The sequence below is a fragment of the Numida meleagris genome, chromosome 2 (assembly GCF_002078875.1).
Source record: "Numida meleagris isolate 19003 breed g44 Domestic line chromosome 2, NumMel1.0, whole genome shotgun sequence".
In the NCBI taxonomy this organism is placed as follows: Eukaryota; Metazoa; Chordata; class Aves; order Galliformes; family Numididae; genus Numida; species Numida meleagris.
The window spans coordinates 67,143,461-67,162,486 of record NC_034410.1 but is presented as its reverse complement, the minus strand read 5'-3'; the positions used below and the strand labels follow the sequence as shown (position 1 = coordinate 67,162,486).

At 39.2% G+C, this 19,026-nt stretch overlaps 1 protein-coding gene across 2 annotated transcripts in view; it reads right to left on the bottom strand.

The window, feature by feature from the left end:
- DROSHA (drosha ribonuclease III) overlaps nt 9,993–19,026 on the bottom strand; it is a 67,962-nt gene continuing 58,928 nt past the window's right edge. For both annotated transcript variants that reach the window (XM_021388931.1, XM_021388932.1), the window contains exons 28-33: nt 18,178–18,319; nt 17,112–17,194; nt 16,892–16,995; nt 14,815–14,907; nt 13,963–14,009; nt 9,993–10,443 (exon numbers count right to left, since the gene is read on the bottom strand). In XM_021388931.1, the coding sequence (XP_021244606.1) occupies nt 10,313–10,443; nt 13,963–14,009; nt 14,815–14,907; nt 16,892–16,995; nt 17,112–17,194; nt 18,178–18,319 (600 nt within the window). In that variant the 3' untranslated portion in view covers nt 9,993–10,312. The remainder of the gene's footprint in view (nt 10,444–13,962; nt 14,010–14,814; nt 14,908–16,891; nt 16,996–17,111; nt 17,195–18,177; nt 18,320–19,026) is intronic.

Here is a 19,026-nt window from a genome sequence, read left to right as displayed (position 1 = left end):
AGAGCTGCAAGTACAAATACAACTTGCAAAGCTCTCGCGACTGATGACATGCAAGTTGAAACAATATGAGTCCCAAGTTCCAGATGATGTGCTCAACTCAACATAGACATTTGCATGCTTATAATAACCTGCAGGTATAAGCACTGCAGAATCAGGGCCACTGCAAGTTACAGAATCATAGAATCATTTGAGTTGGAAGGGACCTATAAAGGCCATCTAGTCCAACTCCCCTGCAATGAACAGAGATGCCTACAGCTACATCAGGTTGCTCAGAGCCTCATCCAGCCTGACCTTGAATGTCTCCAGGGACGGGGCATCCACCACCTCTCTGGGCAACCTGTTCCAGTGAACAGCCAGGGGACAAAAAAACAAATGTGGCTATCTGTAGGTATCCTTCAAATCATCTCCTGCACTAACCCTCCATTTAGTTAAAATAAATTGTGTAACCAGACTGAGTGTTCTAAAATCAAGTAAGATTTGAGGTCAATTTCTCAAACTGCAACAGAGAAACTGGCTGTTTTTTCAGAGACAGATAAAGTAACATCAGCATAAAATCTCCTCTCTTGTGGAAGAAAATATAGTTTGAGGCAATGTATTTTCCATTAGATCCAAAATACTATTTGTTACTTTTCAAGGGAAGTTATTTCTAAAACTCACATTAGAAATTTACAATTAGTATCCCTTTAAGATTGTCATTAAGTACAGGCAATGCAAAGGCAGAAACTTTCAAAACAGCTCTCAATTTCCCTTTGCCATAAAATATCTTTTATCCCCAGAACATTCTTCAAATTTACAGTCTCTAACATAAGACTAAATTTAAAGTCACTTAGATTGTCAAAAGGTAAAGGGCAAATGAGTTATAAGGGCAGCTGGGTCATCAGAAGTCTCTCTCTTTGGGTCTGATGCAGTGAAAAATATCCACAGTCTTCCAAACAACTGAAGTCCCAGAAGGCCACAAATCCTAGCTTTGCAACAGGCCAACCTATTCCACACAAAGGTCAGTATCGTTAAATGGAATAAACAGAACAATCCTATAGCCAGAAATGACAGATCTGCCTAGAAGGTGAAGGAGTCATGCAGCTGTCTCTCTGGGCCTCCTTCACTCCTACACTAGCACAGTCCCAGACCTCTTTATACAAGCACGTGCACACACTCATCTGCTTCACTCCATACACACATGTAGATACGTACATCTGTATGGTGTGTGTGCATGGGTCAAAATGTGGGAAGCCATCTATAGAGTATGGCTCAAGCATTGCCGGCTGAAGAAGGGGAGAGGTTGTGCAAGACCGAAGAACAGGATGAGGCATGGTACGGTAGCTGCCCTCTGGTCAGCGATGAGAACTGCCCCTAGCGACGCAGGCTGGATAAAGCCATAGCTACGCCTCTGTCACTCCCCTCATCTTACCTATGCCTAACCATGTGCGGCCTACTACTCATGTCCAGGGCCTGAGCTGTGACTGGAAGTCATCAAGGGAAAGAAAAAGCGCCACCTTTGGCAAAAACATGGAGACCATAAAATTGTGTGATGATTAACATATAAAAAATCCCTCACATTTTTGGGAACTTAAGGAACCACTGGCAGTTTCTCTGCTTCTCTGCAAAGTCATGTGTTTTTCACACCCCTGCTTATACCTCAGTCCGCATACCTTGTAACAGTGTGCCCCCTCCTTGCTTAACATGGCAAACCACATGTAAAAGGAGTATAAGATCAGGACGCTGGAGGACAGCTTTCAGAGCTCCCTTCAGCCGGCCTAAGACCCTCCAGCATGCACCCCCCCTCCCTAGGCCCCATCACATGATGGACGAGTTGATGAGACAGGCCACATAACTTCTCCTACCCTAATTTACCTTCCCTAGAATTTGTATAACCTTGTAATAGTGATTACTCATAGGCTAATACCCTGCTTGCTTAGAATACATGTGATTATAGATCAGATGTTTGACAGCTTGCACAGAATACATTTAATAAATTGTTTTGGTGCCCCTCATCTGTGTCAGTGAAGTGTGCTATAGTCACTGTCTTTTTGCTGGGCAAAACAAACGAGGGAACAGAGTGGGACACTACCAGGTAACCCATCGCTAAATAATATGGATGTAACATAATATGCTAAATTATATGGGAGTAAATGACCTCTTCCACATGTCTCCTACCTTCTGGACCTCTGTTGCTGCTACTCACCATCTCTCAGGACATGCTGTTTCAGTCTATGACTTGTAAGGAGAGATGTTCTGCTTCCAACCGATGCCTGCCAGTCAAAGCTGGGCTAAAAGCCACACATGTTCCCCCCCCACTTTCTCGCTAGTGAATGTGAGCTTGTTGCATGGCTGCTGGCCCTCCTGGGAGCCAGCACGCGGTGTGCCTAGGTCACAGGGACACTAAAAAACAAGGAAACAAGGAAATTGCTTTGGCACTCTTCAATCAAGTACTGTGCAGAAATGAGAGTGCAGCTGTTTGCACAATGATTTTCCCTTGTGACCAGGCTGCAAATATATTGCACATGCTTAGAGCCACTCTAACCTCAAACAGGTCGTGTTCTACTCGCATGCTGCTTGTCCCGTGGCCTGTCACCAAGACGGATGGGTGAGCCTCAGAGCCACAAGCCAGAGCTGCCCAGCAGGAGCTGATCATCAAAGGCAGGGAAATGCCAACACACTGGCTGCAGAGGGAGACTACACACAGCACTGACTGCTTGGATTTTCTTTTCCACTGGACTCTTTTATAATTACTTCCACAAGCTTTCGATTTGAAAGAGGCTATAGAAAAACACATTCTAGTCTGCTGTGCAAGAAATTTAAAATGTTGACATTAATGTAGAAATAAAATAATACCAGCCCCTAATGTTAAATGCTGTAAATAAAGAGCTACAATGGTATGGAGAGAGGACGAACCTCAGCTGGGGCTTGGAAGACTCAGGTTTTGTTCTCATTTCTACCCTTGACCTACTCTGTGACTTTGTGCAAGTCGTTGCTTTCTTTCTGTTTCTTTCTGGGTCAGGGACTGCCTGTCATTTTGTGTTCATACAGCAGCTGGCATGAAAAGCCCTAGCGCTAGTGATGATCTCTGGATACCACTATAATACAAACAACATTTTAATACCTGTTAAACAAGGAGCACAAGAAAACATTTTTCTTCCTCGGTAAAAAACTTTCACGCTGTAATGAGTGAAAACTTCATGTGCTTCATAAATAGTACATATAACGTATTTGTCTTAACCCCAAACACATATTCAAATATGTTCCTAATTAAACTCCAGAAAGCTGTTAGAGAATTGCTAGAATATTTCCCACTTCTATCACTTAAGATATTGAACTTTTATTGCCTCTTTTCTACTTCTCATAAAAAGTATTGATTGCTATATCTTGCTATACCCTTTAGATTTATACCCTAGCTTTGCATAAAACTGCACTCCTCGTGCATTTTTTTAAACTATCATTATCCTGAGCAGAGGGCACAATTGTATTTATGTTACAATGAAACCTGGTATTTTTGGCATATAGTTGAAAGTGGTTAATATACTACTTCTGTCCAAGCCAATCTGCTTCTCAGCAGTCAATGCTGAAATACTTTTTTCCACTGTTTTAGGTAACAGATCTCTTTTCTTACCTTTTTATTTTGGCTTACATGTGCAAATGTCCATTTATAAGCTATCAGCTGAGATAAATGCCAAACGATCTAATTGCATAAATTCATACTGTAAGCTGCAAAACGTATATCACTGTGTGCATAAAGATCTCACACACTCTAAGGTGTCCTACAGGCTCCTATAAAACTGCACAGAAAGATTCAGTATTTTATTTGTGTAGGTGCACAGTGAAGCTCTCATTCCTGCTGTTAGTACTTTATTTCTGATATAAATGCTGAAGTGTCACTTCCAAGGTGAAGGTCATTGCAAGGAATTGATAATGTACCTCCTAGACAAAAGGCAGCCTTGAAATAGAAGACCGTATAATACAGATTGAGATAAACAAACAAACAAACATGTAAAACAGAAGAAAAAAAGGAACGAGAAGTCTTGAAAACAAGTTGTAGGGTAAAACCACGAGTTTTCTGAAATTTTGAAGGCTTATAAGGTTGGCACTTTTTGGTTTCCCATGATTTTGGATTTCTGGTCAAGCTGTGATTCAAAAGAAAGCATGCAACAGTACATAGATTGTTCTAGCCTTTTAGTGCACATAGACTTACTAAGCCAGGATGCTGGTTGTAAGGTTTGACACATTTTGACAGGTGGAAAATATATTTAAAATACACGGCTTGGGTTTTTGAAGAAGACTACAGCATCGAACATTAAAAATCTTAAACATAAAAAATGAAAAGTTTTTACTATTTTTTTCCCTTTGAAAAGAAGTGCTGACAAAGCTAAAAGATTCTCATGTATTTGATAATGTTCATTAACCAAAGAAGAGAAGGTAAGAAGAGCAGTAATTTTGGATGACTTGTCCACTATGGCCATTAGACATTCTTCTTATAGAATTTTAATTTTTTTCTTTTCTGTAAGAGAAACCCACTACTTTATAATGGGATACTGAATAACACTAGCATTTTAAAGTGCTGGTGCATTAGGAAATGGTTGTTTTTTGTTTGCCAGTTCAAGTATCCCTCTGGAAACAGAGCCACGACATTTGAATTGTAATTCTAGTTGGCAGCAAAAACATTTCTTGGCTGGTCAGCATGTCAGGACTGTTCTGACACAGTAAATGGCTGAAGTAATGACAGGAGAAAGTCTGCAGGGAAGTAAATTTTGTTAGAAATGTTGGCTCAGCTGGCTTCAGAGGGGTCCCATGGGTTCCTATGACCACCATCCCCATCTTTATTTAAAGTAAGAAGCTACCTCCAATGACAAACACTCACCCATCACTGTCGCATCACTTCTGGACTACCGACACAGGAGCTGCTTCTGCCACTGATAAAAGCTCACAATTTGTCAGGTCAAGAGTCTGTCTTTTGTTAATAGATTACTTTTGAAATGTCTACTGGGAGGGAAAAAAAGTATTTATTTTATATATTGTTCTCTTTCTAAAAAGAGTACAAGCAACACGCTGTTTGGGCCCTGGCTTCTCATAGTAGGATCCCCAACTTTAGAGACTTTCTTCATCACTGTTTCCCCACAGCTCATCCCTTGAGAAAGGCATGAGGTTGACAGCACTGAGGCTGCATGGCAATGTTCTCTTTTTCTCTGTCAGAGAGGCTTTCAGGCACATGAAGAGTAACGTAGGCTTTCGAAGAAAAAAGATGCTTAACCCTTGGATGAAGCATCATTGCTCTATCACAGATCCCTCGAGGCCAGGACCCTAAAGTCATTTATGTTCTCATTTTCATTTCTCAGCAATAGTATAAATAGTGCTTTATTCTCTCAACACAGGTACTGTGAAGAGCAGCAAACACATTTTTGGGGCATTCAGACAGGACTGTAATGGAAGTCGCAGGTATATCATTTATACCTCTATTCATGAAAGATTTTGGAATTCTTTTAGGGAATGCAAAGATGATTTAGACAAAGGGCAATTTACCTATTTAGAGCGGGTTTGAGTGTATTTATTTGGTACCCTGTTATCAATAGCAAGCATGTGAAGGAAATGGCCTCTGAGATGAACTTTCTCCCTGAAGGGTGGGGAGATCAGAACAGCTGGAGCACATAACCTACTTCATTTTAGAACCCCAGAAAAAACCTGACCTTTGAAGGCACCTGAAATACCAGGCATGAGAATGAAATAATCCAGGTGAGTTGGAGAAGATAGTGACTCTCTTTGCTTTCTTGATTTTGAGCAGCCCTTGTCTTTTTTTTTTTTTTTTTTTTTTTTTTTTAAAGAGGGGAGATCTTTCCAGGCTCAGCCTACCTGTTCTGGCCAGTACACTCAGCCACAGCTGTAAGGTTGGCCTCTCTGTCTGAACTTCTGTCATTGGGAGATCTTCCAGTGTGCTGATACCTGCCAATGCACTCCAGGAAGTAATGCTGCTTTCCCATAGCTCATTACCTTCCAGATCAAGAATGTCCCTACAAGCAGAAAATGCAGACAAAAGAGACTAAGGTCTTCTTTTCTGCAAGCTTCAGAGAGTTCTTCTGTCTGAGCAACTCACTGCAACAGCAATGTGGTAGGCTACCACAAAGAAAAAATAAAGTAAGGAAAATAAGACAAGTGCAGATTTATCTACCCTTGCTTCCTCTTACAAAGAACTGCTTTAAAAGAGGAATCCAGCTAACAACTAACAAGTTGTTGTGATGGATGATCCCACCTAGCATTTCATTGCTAGGCAGCTGTACTGCGTTCATGAAAAATTTGCTGCAAAACACACCATCTGTAATTCAAACTGGGAATACATCAGAATACAAGGAATGAAAGCTATGAAATATTTTTTAAAAGCCTCACTAAACTAAAATCTCCATCTTGCCTGCAACATGAAATGACCAGCACATCCCTAGATTGGTAGTCCATTTTAATGAATGTTCCTATCTCAAGGAGAGATTATATCTTCAAAATATAAGGAGGTAACCTATGTTTTAAGCAAAACCCATTTGAAATTAGTGGTAGATGGTCTAATGGGCAGCTCTGCAGAACGATTAAAGGGTACTGAGATGTGAGAGTGACAGATAAGGATCTGGTTACTGCTCCACTTACCGCCTTTTTTCTTTTTTAGTGTAGTAAGAAAATACAAGTTCATTACACAGCCATCAGTTTTTTATGTAGCTGCTTTCCAGGTCATTCACCACATATCCCAACAAGGAATCAAAGAAACAGACAACAGAATCCAAAATGCCTGCCCCTGACACCATGCTAACCTGGGCTTACCAGGGAAGAATAATTACCAGAAACCACTGATGAGAGAGGTCACATCTTTTTCTGAGCTTATTCACAGTATCTTTTCAGTCATACCAGAAGTTAAACTGAGGCCTGCAGGGAACAGAGGGCAGCGGTATCTTCAACTGAATGTTTTCACTACAGCTTAGACACTGCTTCAGCGAGACAAAACGGGACCACCTTCTGGTTTAGTATTCCCCATCTGCGCAAAACTGTTTCAAATGCTGGATGCCAAACAGAAAACCTGTATGGGGCAGGGTGAGAAAAACGCAGGGTGGGATGCATGAGTCTCAGAAATTTTTATCACAATACCATCGTTTTATCACAATACTATCTCCACCAAAGATAAAATACTATGTAGATGATCAACTCCCTGAGATCTTACAGGCTTTATAAACTTCCTGCAAACAAACTTCACAAGTGAATCACTTCATTTAAATACAGAGCCTGTATAATCGAATCGCCTTTGAAGTAGGAAGACAGATGATCAGGACTCGCCTTTTGATCTTTCCAAATTGTTTTAGCAAGTAACAACCATGCCTGAAGTCTCATCTGGAAAATTTTATTAGCAGCAATGTTTACAGTAGTCTTAGAAACGAAGGTTCTTTTAGTATCTTACTGAAACTGAAATATCACAAAGTGAACTTCAGCTCCGCAAATAACGGCAAACTTTAGGCAATTTCAATTAATATTCCTAATCAAATTATCTGTTTTGCTTGTATTATTATTCAATCCTCCGTAAGTTATGCATATTAAAATAAAACAACTGTTTTTTCACAGGACCTGCTGGATCCACACAAACCTCACTCTTGTTCTTCAGACATCTACTTGTACCCAAAACAAGCCAAGGGATTTTGCACTGGCAACTCTATATCAGAACAGATCAGGCTCTGGAGCAAACAAAAAATAACTTTACTCTGTCAAGAAGCCAGAGACATATCTGCATCTCTGAAAAGGAAGGGAAGTAGTCCAGTTACCTATGACAACAGTTCTGTTGATTAACATGAGCTCAGTCATCATTTTTCTAAAATTTAAGTTAAACTTCATCTCATTTCTGTGTTACGCAGACTGTGTTCTCTGTTAACTATTCTCTGCACCTCCTCATATTACCAAACACACTCACAGGCACCTTTTAGTCAGAAAGATTACTGCAGCTTAGATGTAGACAAAGGAAACAGTCTTCTTACAGCTGAAAAATGAAATGCATAGGAAAAATGTAAGGAATGATGTAAGGAAGAACAAAAGTGATACTAAGTACAAACTAACACGTCCTCTGGGTACTCTGGTGATATGAGACATGACAAAATCTGCAAAGCAACCACACAAAAATGAAGATGTACCTTCTTTTTGTCAAACACCTGAATCTGGCCTTTGTTAAGAGAAAAGTAACAATGCACACAATTACCAACAGCCTTCTACCAATGCACCACTTCAACTTATTGCTAGAAGCAGAGGGGCAATTCTGCAAAAGAAATTGAAATACAAGACTTGGGGGCAGAGGAGTTGTTGCTTCTTGCTTTCTAAGTTTGCAGCTGTTCAGAGACATTTCAGCTTTTTATTTACAGATTGAAGTGATAAGGAGCTGCAATCACTTCTAAAAAGTCTAAGAACAGCAGCATCCAGCAGAGAGCAGCTCCCTGCCTTTATCTTGCTGTTGTTATTATCCCCTCCTTTATGTTTTAATGGTTTATTATCACACTCTAAATTACTGAATGTTTTTTTTCTCTGGTCCTCTGAAATGGATTTAAAGCACCAATCCATTAAGAAAAGACAATCATACAAGCTAGAAGAAGTGAGGTAGTGCTGTGGGGTCGAGTTTTAAAAACACTTAAGCACACCTCACGTTGCATGCGTACAAAAAACTGTGCTCATGAAAAAGCACACTGATTAGCTCAGAAGGGAAACTTTGGGAAGACATTTGAGTAGTCTGATCTTTTCAGCTACACTTGCGCCTACTTTGTCACCTGCAATGAAGTGCTTTCAGTGATCCCTATCACACACCTACAGAAAGGTGCTTGAGACAAATGAAGAATTAGTACTGAAAACTAGTGCTAGAAAACACCGCTTAGAGTAGCATGACGATCAAGCAAAAGGCTTTTTTCGGAAGCCCTCCATGAATCCTCTGGGCCACATTCATGCATCCATGCTCAAGAATCTGCCAGGCTACCTTACCAAATACATTTGTTATTCACACTAGGTAAGGTGCATAAATGAATTGCCAAAAAAAACATCTGAAGCAGGTAGAAAATGCAGAGCTCAGATTCAATCTTTTTTTTTTTTTTCTTGAAAAGAAGATGCACAGATGACTTGACTACACAACAGGTACTAGGTGACTCTTAGCTCACAAATCAGCACAACGGAAATGAACGGCGTGAAGCAGGCAAATTAAAAATAGAAACACAAACACCTACACTGAAGCCAATAGTCGGTTGGAAAAGCATCAGTAGACATAGTGGCTGTCTCATTATTTGGGACCATTCAAAGTTTTCCTTAAAAAAAGTGTCTTACACAAGCCTCAGACTTCAAAACTGAGAAACTGGGTGACATAGAGGCAGGTCAGCAGACCCAGTTGTTCTGGTCTTAAAACTGCACACCACCTATGAACTACACTTATGGAACAAACTCTGCCCTACTGTGGATACAATCAGTTTTCAATGAACTTATCTAGAACAGCATCTGTATGGAGCGTCTATTAATCAGGGCTACACTGGTATTTTCTGGACAAATAAACCTGTTAGAAATCAATCTGATAAAGCAGTAAGATGAGAATGAAACTAACCTTGTAAACGTAAATTTTGTACATTCTCTACAAAAAAAACAAACTTGGTATTCTCGTTTCAAGATTACCTTGTTTTCTTCTCTCCCTCCCCCTAAACTTTTACAATATTGACTTAAAATTAAAAGAACACCTCTCACACATCTGCCCCTGTGCAGGTGTGGAAAGGACAGTTTAAAATGTTTAAAACAAAAGTGAACATCTCTTTGGCTTAGGTTACTATACCAACCCATGTAAAAGGACAAGAAGCTTATGGCTGTGGTTTAGAAGAGTCTAAAAGTACATTTAGTCTCAAAAGTGGAGTTGGATACATACTTAATTTCTCTGCTGACGTAGTGTCATCACGTTTCCTTCCTCCACAAGTGAGTTCATACAACAACTGACACAACACTGCGACACAGGAGACTTGCTAAGCAGCTTCTTCTCCTACAGACTTTTGAAATTAATACTTTATTATTTCATACAAGATAGCAAAAAGAATAAAAATAATCCCACAACTTTCCATAAAAATTAAAATTTAAAAACAAATCTTACCGGAAAAAAAAACAAAATAACTTGATAATTAAAACCAAACTAAAGAAACACTATATACACACTTCAAAGTAGAGATTATGGTTTTCTATTTGATATCAACAGGCACTCCTCATTCATCATCTGCAAAAAACTAGGTTAGGTCTCCATAGGCCACAGTCAGAGTTATTAGGTAAGTAAATATGCCACTGCTTCCGTGCCCTCCTTTTATTTCCTTGCTTCTTCAGTCTCATCTGTCTCTCTCTCTTGATGCTCTCTTTCCCACCTCATTTCTTTCAACTCCTGTCTGTATTTCCGTTCAATGAACCGCTTCTGATGGGCCATCTGGGGAAAGTTATCTGACACAAGAAAAAATATTTTACATTAATAAACAAACTGATAACACAGTGAAAGTTTCATTTTTTTAAGCTTTCATAAGATCAGAGTGGGATGAATAATATTATTACCGTTTTTACTCATTTCTAATAATCCATAAAAACAGGGGCTGTCATAAGAATGGTTTCTTTATGATTTCCATGTTTCTCCTGCAACAAAACCCTGGCAAATCTAATACTCTCAGAAAAACAAAATATAAAACTCTAGTCTAGTAACATGGCCAGGTGTTACTTAGATTTTACATTCAGTTCCCTTAGCAACAGGTGGTCAATTCTGAAATATGAATGCGATTCTACTGTCAATGCTGTCAAGGTTTTTTGCCTTGTTCTCACTCCAAAAAGTATGAGCCACTGGTTCCAAGCACTGCACAGGCATTTCTTTCATTATTACTTTAGACCATGAGGAATCCACTAGATGCCCCACATTATGGCAAGGTTCCTAATGGAAAAGTAATAGCATAGCAGAATAGATTGCAGTAAAATCCATTCTTGAAAAAGTTGGTGTTTAGCTATATGCCAGTACACAGGCTTAGTGGAGTCTAGGGGCATGGATGGGTGAAGACTGGCTAAAACAGACTAGACACAGCTGAGGTGATGGAGAGATAGCTAGGGAGGTAGATACTTCTGATTTCAGACATTTGCCATTGGGCTGATACATAGGTACATGAGTAAGAACGGAGGCTGAAAAATCAGCTTATGTGACTGATCAGAACTACTCTCCATTTAGTGCACACCTGGCAGAAAATGGCATTTCTACCTGACATGGGTGCTGACATTCATCAGTGTCTGTTCTGCAGAGGATTGCTTGGACCTCTCTCTCCAGCCAGTCTGAAAGCAAGAGGTGGGAGCCCTTGACTGGCAGGAAATCCTGCCAGGGTCATACAGCAGCTGAGCTCTGGGATCAGAGCTGGCTACCCCTGTCTGAGATGAATGCAAAGGGTTGCAGCACTGACCTTTAAAGCTATAACCAAGTCTGGGAAACGTCTTGGCAAACGTCTTTCTCGCTAGCTAGCTATCACAAGAGAATTTAGCTGAGGCTGCTCAGAGAGGAGTCCCTGGGCACCAAGAGAGATCTAGGTTCTGGGTGGGCTTTTCCCCTGGAGAGTTTCTCTCTTCTTTCCGGCAGCACAGATTTTTTTCAAAGGGAGAAAACAGTGCAGAAGCCATCTAATCCGCAGGAGTTTGGGGCAGAGCAGAGTGACTTTCTACTGCTGTGTTTTACTGGCTGCTCAAACGTGTTGTGTTTTTTTAAATAATACCACTGGAATGAAAGGTTTACTCATCAGTTATTCACAACTTGGGTATAGGAGAGTATTTTTATTTAAAATATAAAACTACCTAAACAAAAGTAAATTGTTTTTAAATTGTTGTTATATTTAAAACTTCAGTGCTTTGTTTAATGGAGTTCTGGGGGATTTTGTTGCTCATATGCACCATAAAACAGAAATTGTGTTTTCAGCACTGTGCCTGTAACGTGATTCTTTAAGAACCTACAGAACTCAGCTCGGTAGCAACATGTTTTGTTTATAACCCATTTATGGCGTGGAGAAATAAGTTTACGCAATAAACACATCACAACTATCAGATACGCGAGCCCTGCTCCAAAAGTAATGCCTCCTACTTTATTCTGTTGGCCCACAACATCAGAGGCAGATGTTGGTGGTATGGCAGTAGAGGTTGAACATTCTCACCAATATTCCCTTACATTTAGTTGCCATGTGACAGACGGCAGCAAGGTGGCAGCTGGACAGAATAGCATCTGACATGGAAGAGCATACAAAGCAGTGGTGCATCATTGATTTCTCCCATGCAGAAACAATGGCACCCACTGATACTCAATGAAGCTTGCTGAACATTTATGATGACCAAACAGTGGATGTGAGCACAGTGAGGCAGTGGGTGGTGCGTTTCAGTAGTGGTGACAACAGATCACCTCTGCTGATGTTTAAGAGCTTGGCATGCAGGCTCTCGTTCTTTGCCAGCAAAAATGCATAGCTGATGGTGGTGACTGGTTGAAAAATAGTGTTTTGTAGCTGAGAATTTGCTCTATCAAACACTGTTATTGTGCTCTTTGTATCAGTTGTAGTTTCCATGGAAATAAATAGGAAGCATTAACTTCAGAGCAACCTATGTATAATCAGGTACACAAAAATGAATTTTACTTGAAATTAACTACATAGATATTCCTTAAAACAAAACAAAACAAAACAACAACAACAAAAAAACCAAAATAAAATTTGAAGCCTCTCCATAAATCTTCATACCAGAACAGGTGCCCATAGGGGCTATAGAGTCTCTATCTCTTTAAAAGAATCAAAATTTGAATGCACGAGGACCTCAGAAATATGATCAAACTTCAAAGTTGAGCTTGCTTTGAGGGGTAGATGGAATAGAGACCTCTAGAGACCCCCTCAACCTAGATTATTCTATGGTACCAAAAAAAAAAAATCATACATCAGAAAAGAGCAGTGAGGAGTTTTACACTAAAATAGGGGATGAAGTTCATAGCTCTTTGAGAGGCAACACTCACAAGAAAACACAAAGAAAACTTCAGGAAGATTCTGCAGTTATTTGCTGGAGAAGTTGTGTCTTTTACTTGTCAGATTTACTGGTGGTGAGATGTCTATGCCTAGCAGGTGGATATGAAAAAGTCCGAAATCCCTGGAATGACAGGGATTCATTGTCTCCTGAAAGTTTAAGTCCTGCAATTTCCACATGCAGAGATAACAGATTAAAAACCGTTGGCAGTTGGGGAACTGCAGATATTTCAATCAATCATAAAGATGTACCTTTAACCTTTCCGCATACAGAGGTTTTTTTGCTGCACAGAACACATGTCATCTATTTGTTTACCATACTTGCACACCTGGCATTTTAACTCAAGTGACTGGTTTTCATACAAGATGTCTGCATACGCTCACTTCTTTCACTTCAGATTTCATTGCAACTGCTCCCATGCTGGCATTCCTTTGCATAATTTTGAAAGATGCATGCAAAGATCACTGTACCTTCAGCTGATATAAGCTGCTGTTAACAGAAAAGTATCAACTTACATTGGCTAGGGACTTGCCTGTTAGACTTCAACCTTCCTTCTGTAAAACGTGTGATCAAATTGGCAACTTAAAATTAATTTTCCTCCTCCTATGAATTACAACATGATATGGATAGCCTCACTGTCAGACTAAGCAGGCTTATCGCACTGCATTTTTAAGCATGGAATAAAATCTAAATGAGACTACTGCACATGGTTCCCCTCATGATGCATTTGCTGTAACGTATCAACTCTCTTTGAAATGATGAATGATACCTATTGGTTTCATTAACACTTTTGTAAAATTGGTTACAAGTATTAATGAGCAAACCTATCACTCAGAAGCTGAAAGCATTCAGCACATTCTGTTTGATTTTGCTCCCACACAAAACCTGCACCTAACATTGAAGTCCAAACAAAAAACAATTTTCATTGTTGCCCAAATATCTTACATTTTTCAAGTGCATCCATTGCAGCTCCCATTTCTGCTTGTTGAATACTGTGAAAGCCAAACAAAAACATGTTAAATACGATTTAACTTGTATGGAATAAACTGAATTATCTAATAAAGTTATTACAAGACAGAGTTTTGTAATAAAACTCTTTGGATAACCACTAGCCCATAATTTCCAGAGTACATATCACCCTTTCTATAATTATGAGAGCAATAGCACTACAGCTCCAATAGAACATTTTAAAACTTAGATCAATAATGCTAACAACATATTCTACTTTATCCTTTGCTGAAGCTTTTGAGCTGAGAGAAAAAAAGGAACAAAATCGGAGGTATGAACTCTCTAAAGCCAAAGATATTTTTATAAACACTACCAGATTTGGTAGCACAAAGTAAGATGATGTATTTTGTGTTTGTGGTTGAAAACTTTCCAATTTTAGAAGCCATTCCAAAATACCTAAAAGTGATAACATCTGATGAAAGTTAAGAATCTTGCACCCCAACTTTGCCAGCCTAAATTGAACAATAATCTAGCAGTAAAGCCAGAGATGAAGTTACTATTTCCAGCACTCTGTTCTGCAGTTTCCACTCTGAGAGCCACAAATAGGAGATTATTGCTGGCCACCTTGTTCTTAAGTTCACCAAAAATGAAGCTTAAGATCCAGAAGTATACCAACATTGAGCTCTTCAGGTATTTCTGAGGCAGAAACTCAGAACGACCTGAGGAATGCCCCATGACTTTAATCTCTAAGGCTAGCCAGATTATTACCTATCTTCATGGTGGGGCGTTTTGGACACTGCCACAGTCAGACAAACTTTAACAACACGAGATTAATTTTTTCCACTATACCTTGGGCCTTTACCGCATCCTATTCTTTCCCCTTTGAAATAAACAGCTACTGTGTATGTCCTGGCATGAGATGGTCCCACTGTCTGTAGAGTTCTGAAATGAAAGACATGATTTATTCAGGCAGGAAGTATAAAAAGCAGAATCTGTCAGTGGCACATACATCACCAGGCTTTCAGTCCGGTAAATACATTTAGTGGAACTAATGCATAGTAAGGAGCAAGAGTTGAAGGATGGCTTTATAAACTACATTAACCCACAGATCACCCGTATGGTGCATGTGCAACAAAGAGAAGTAATTTACATAAAATGCATCTCATTCATATTGAACGTACTTATTCTTCAATGTTTAGTCAGGAGCACTCTATGAAAATTAAAACTTCCACCTTTAGGCAAAAAATGCATACTGCGCACAAAGCGCTGAAACACTGAATACACTTGGAATAAAATCACTTAAATTACATGAATCTGTGCAATTGCAAATAAACACACCGATATGATTGTGCACTCTATAATTTTAATCAGTGAGAGTCGTTCATCCTGTGAGGACTTCATACAGGACATGGTACCTCACTACACCATGAATTGTCACAGTACTTTTCCATCAGCTTTGAAAAGTCTGAGTTTCTGCCACAAAACAAACTTTCCTTTTGAACTAGGAATGTCTAGGACATGCATCAACAACCACCTACAGGGGAAAAAGATAATTCCCCAGACATACAATGAATTTGCTTCTTCTGCTGTCTCTTCCTTCTGTCCCAAATCTCTCCCTGCTGTCAGCTTGAGTTCTGTCCATTACCTTGTTTCTTTTTGGAAGAAGCAACAATTTCACATCAATTTTTAAGCATCTAACTATAGTACTCTGTGTGCTGTGTAACAATAAACATGAGCAAATAAAAGTCACCCCAGCGTGGCTGGCTGGGGTGCAGCACTAACTGCACCGAAACACATAACCACAAGAAAAAGAATTTAACAAGATAATAGCAAGATAACAGCGTATTACTAGCTCTAAGCTGTAAGACAGAAATCAATTTATTGTCATAGCAAAACCAAAACAAACATTTGGTACTTGATACTCAGTGGGTTTTACAAGACTCAGGAATCCTATCTTTTGTATTCATCTTCCTCACTCAAGATGAAGGTGTAAGCCCTCACTCCGTGACACTGAGAAGTAAGGTCTGCATACCATCAGTTACAGTGTTGAAATGATCATATTTCTGAAGAGTATTGTTTCTCACTAACTGAATTGCTACAATTCATTGAGAACTTTACTTCAGTAAATATGATAAATGCACTCAGACTTCCATTCTTCATGTATTTTCGATAAAATTATCCCAACAGCAAAAATCCTGAACTTTCTTAGCCTTTAACTCTTATTTTGGGGGCTAATATTGCACACATTCCTGCATAATTGAGTAGATGTGAACAAAACATACAATTCTTAAATTATCTAGTTTACAACTGAAAGAGAAGAGAAATCCATCCCACACAGCTTTAGGTATCTAACTGAGGTATCCAAGCTGAAATTCATTGCCCTGAGCTCTTCTGTTACTACACAGGAAGACAGATACAGGGTAAATTGCACATAGAAAATGTCCAGGATCTTTGTTGCCCTTCAAATGCATCTGACTCTGTGGCCTACAAACAGAGGCATTTATTGTGTTTCTGCAGATGTAGAGAAACTTCATACTATTACTGACAAATAGGGTGGAGGTATCTTGACTTAATATCCAAATAGCCACTGTTGCAATCATTCCATATAAAATATTCAAATTTCTTACACTGAAGAAATAAAAAATACAGAATTATGCCAATGAAATATTCCATCTGTCCATCACACATAACCTTTTCCCCTGAAACTGTAAAAGTTAAAACCACTTGCTAATTCTGTCACAGTTTAGGACATCTAAGCTTGGAAAAAAATAGTTCAACGTTTTCCATCTTCAGACATAGACTGGAGGACTTGGATAACCACAATAAAACTAAGCTATGGGAAAAACATAGGATGATTAATATCATCTTCCTCCTTATGAAATGAAAATTGACAATTAGTTGGTATCTGTAAGATGCTGGCTCTTACTTGTAAAGAGGAATGTCTGGTTCTTTTCCTTCTGTCCTGAGAGTCAAGCAGCACTGCTGAAGCTGAGATTTAGGGTCATTCCAATCTTGATTTAAAATGAATTCCTATAAGAAGTTCACAAAAATGTTTTTGCAGTTGAGAGACTGTGGTAGGAGTCCAAAATACAATAATGTGTTAAAACACAGTAGTGATAGTCAAGTAGGAAACTGACTGGTCTTACCTTTAGCCGTGGAAAAAAACATACATTCATGAAAGTGTGAACATATTCCAAATCTTTATCAATGTACAGGGCAGCAATAAAGGCTGGGGGGAAGGAGAAAAGAAACAGGTACTGTCATTCATCCAAGAAGAACGTTAATGGCTTGTCCTTTTAGAAACAAGCATCTCTCTGAGTACTCTAAAGCCACATTCAATTATGTTTCGCAGCAGCAATCTGATGAGGGGATTATTATCTTGCATACACAGGAAAAAACTAAGTTGACCAAGAGATTAAATGACTTACACAAATCCACTCAGTCATTTAAAGAGTTAGAAACAACACTCAGCTCCTAATCTCACATTTTAACCGGCAGACCATGGCTACTTACTAATAAATCACTACTAGGTACCATAAAAGAAGTTTTAGATATAAATCACTACTGTTTGTGTGCAATTTCCATTTGCTAAGAGGATTTGGCCAAAGTCAAGGAGCTTGAATGGCTCACAAAATGTATCAAAACACACAGGATACAGATTAACTTTCTTTGCACAATATTTATCACTGTTTCCACTTTCTCTGGAAACAACTTAGTACACACTTTCATAAATGGACAAAAAAGCATTTAATTTCCGTGTAGCTTTCCTTCTAACAGAATGATCATTTTAAAATATCTCATAAAAAGTAGCCAAATGAACCACAGAAATACTCACGGTGGATGGTATTACTTTATCTTCTGGGTAGTGACAAGAACACACCACTGAAACATTGAAATTGCTGTTAAAACAGCTTGACTCAATGGCAAGTTTTAAGGCTTTCTTCTGACCCAGTCATCATCATCACCACGATCATCACTTCTAAGACTATGGTTTTGTATCTGCAGTTATACCTCCCTCACACTCGCATATAGACTTCAAAAATTTAGGTTGGTGTTTAAAAATCTGGTAAGCAGAGATATAGGCATAATTGTTCAGAAAATCTGAACATTCCTTTCTAATAACGATTTGTAAGATTTCTGACAGCTTTCTCAAATAAGCCCCACAGGGGGGGAAAAAAAAACAGGGGGGCTGTTATAACCACACTGACTTACATTCCAAGAGATCAGCCAAAGTTTTAGTTCGAAGAGCTACAGGTCTTTTCGTCTTGTCATTAGTGATGGCAAACTCTTGCATTCCCAGCTCTTCTGCCACTTTGGCCTGCGTCCTGTTGTTCACCAAAGAACTTCTCAACAGCTGCAATGGAAAGAATTCCACCCAATGGTAACAATTAGCAATGCCAAACTATAAAAGGTAGTGAGAGCTGGGGGAAATTATTAGTTTTTATTCTTGCTGCCTCTCACTTCTCAGTTTATTGGTGTTTTGTTTCAGCACACCCTAAATTATTTAGGTAGACACACAACCCTAAATTATTTAGGTAGACACACACACCTCTCCACACCCTCATTCTTTCTACTGCTGATTTTTCCCTTATGTTTCACTTCTCATCAGATTTTAATTCTTGCATTTAAAATGCTGGTTTGGGAGTTTCTTTGCATTCACATACCATTTCTTCATCAGTCCTATGCTTTTTCAGTTAATCTGCATTTTTCTACCGTAAGTAGTACACAAAGTTATATAAACTTTATCCCACACAAAGTATAAACACAGAACATTCTAGAGACTATAGCACAGTCCCAAGTGTCCACCACATAAGAAATGGGCAGTAATTGAAACAAACGCACATCGAAGCAAAACTGTCTAGTTTCAGAACCAGCAGGTGAGAAAGATGCTCCATTATTTGGGTAGAGAAGAAAGTGCTTATCTGGATAGCCCATGTGTACTATTACACTGTTCTACTGAAGGCAGCATAGCTGAACTAATGCATCCCCAATGAAGACCAGGCTCTAACATTTTCAGTGTGTGACAATGCCCAGGATATCTGGTTCTCCAGCGGAGCCTCC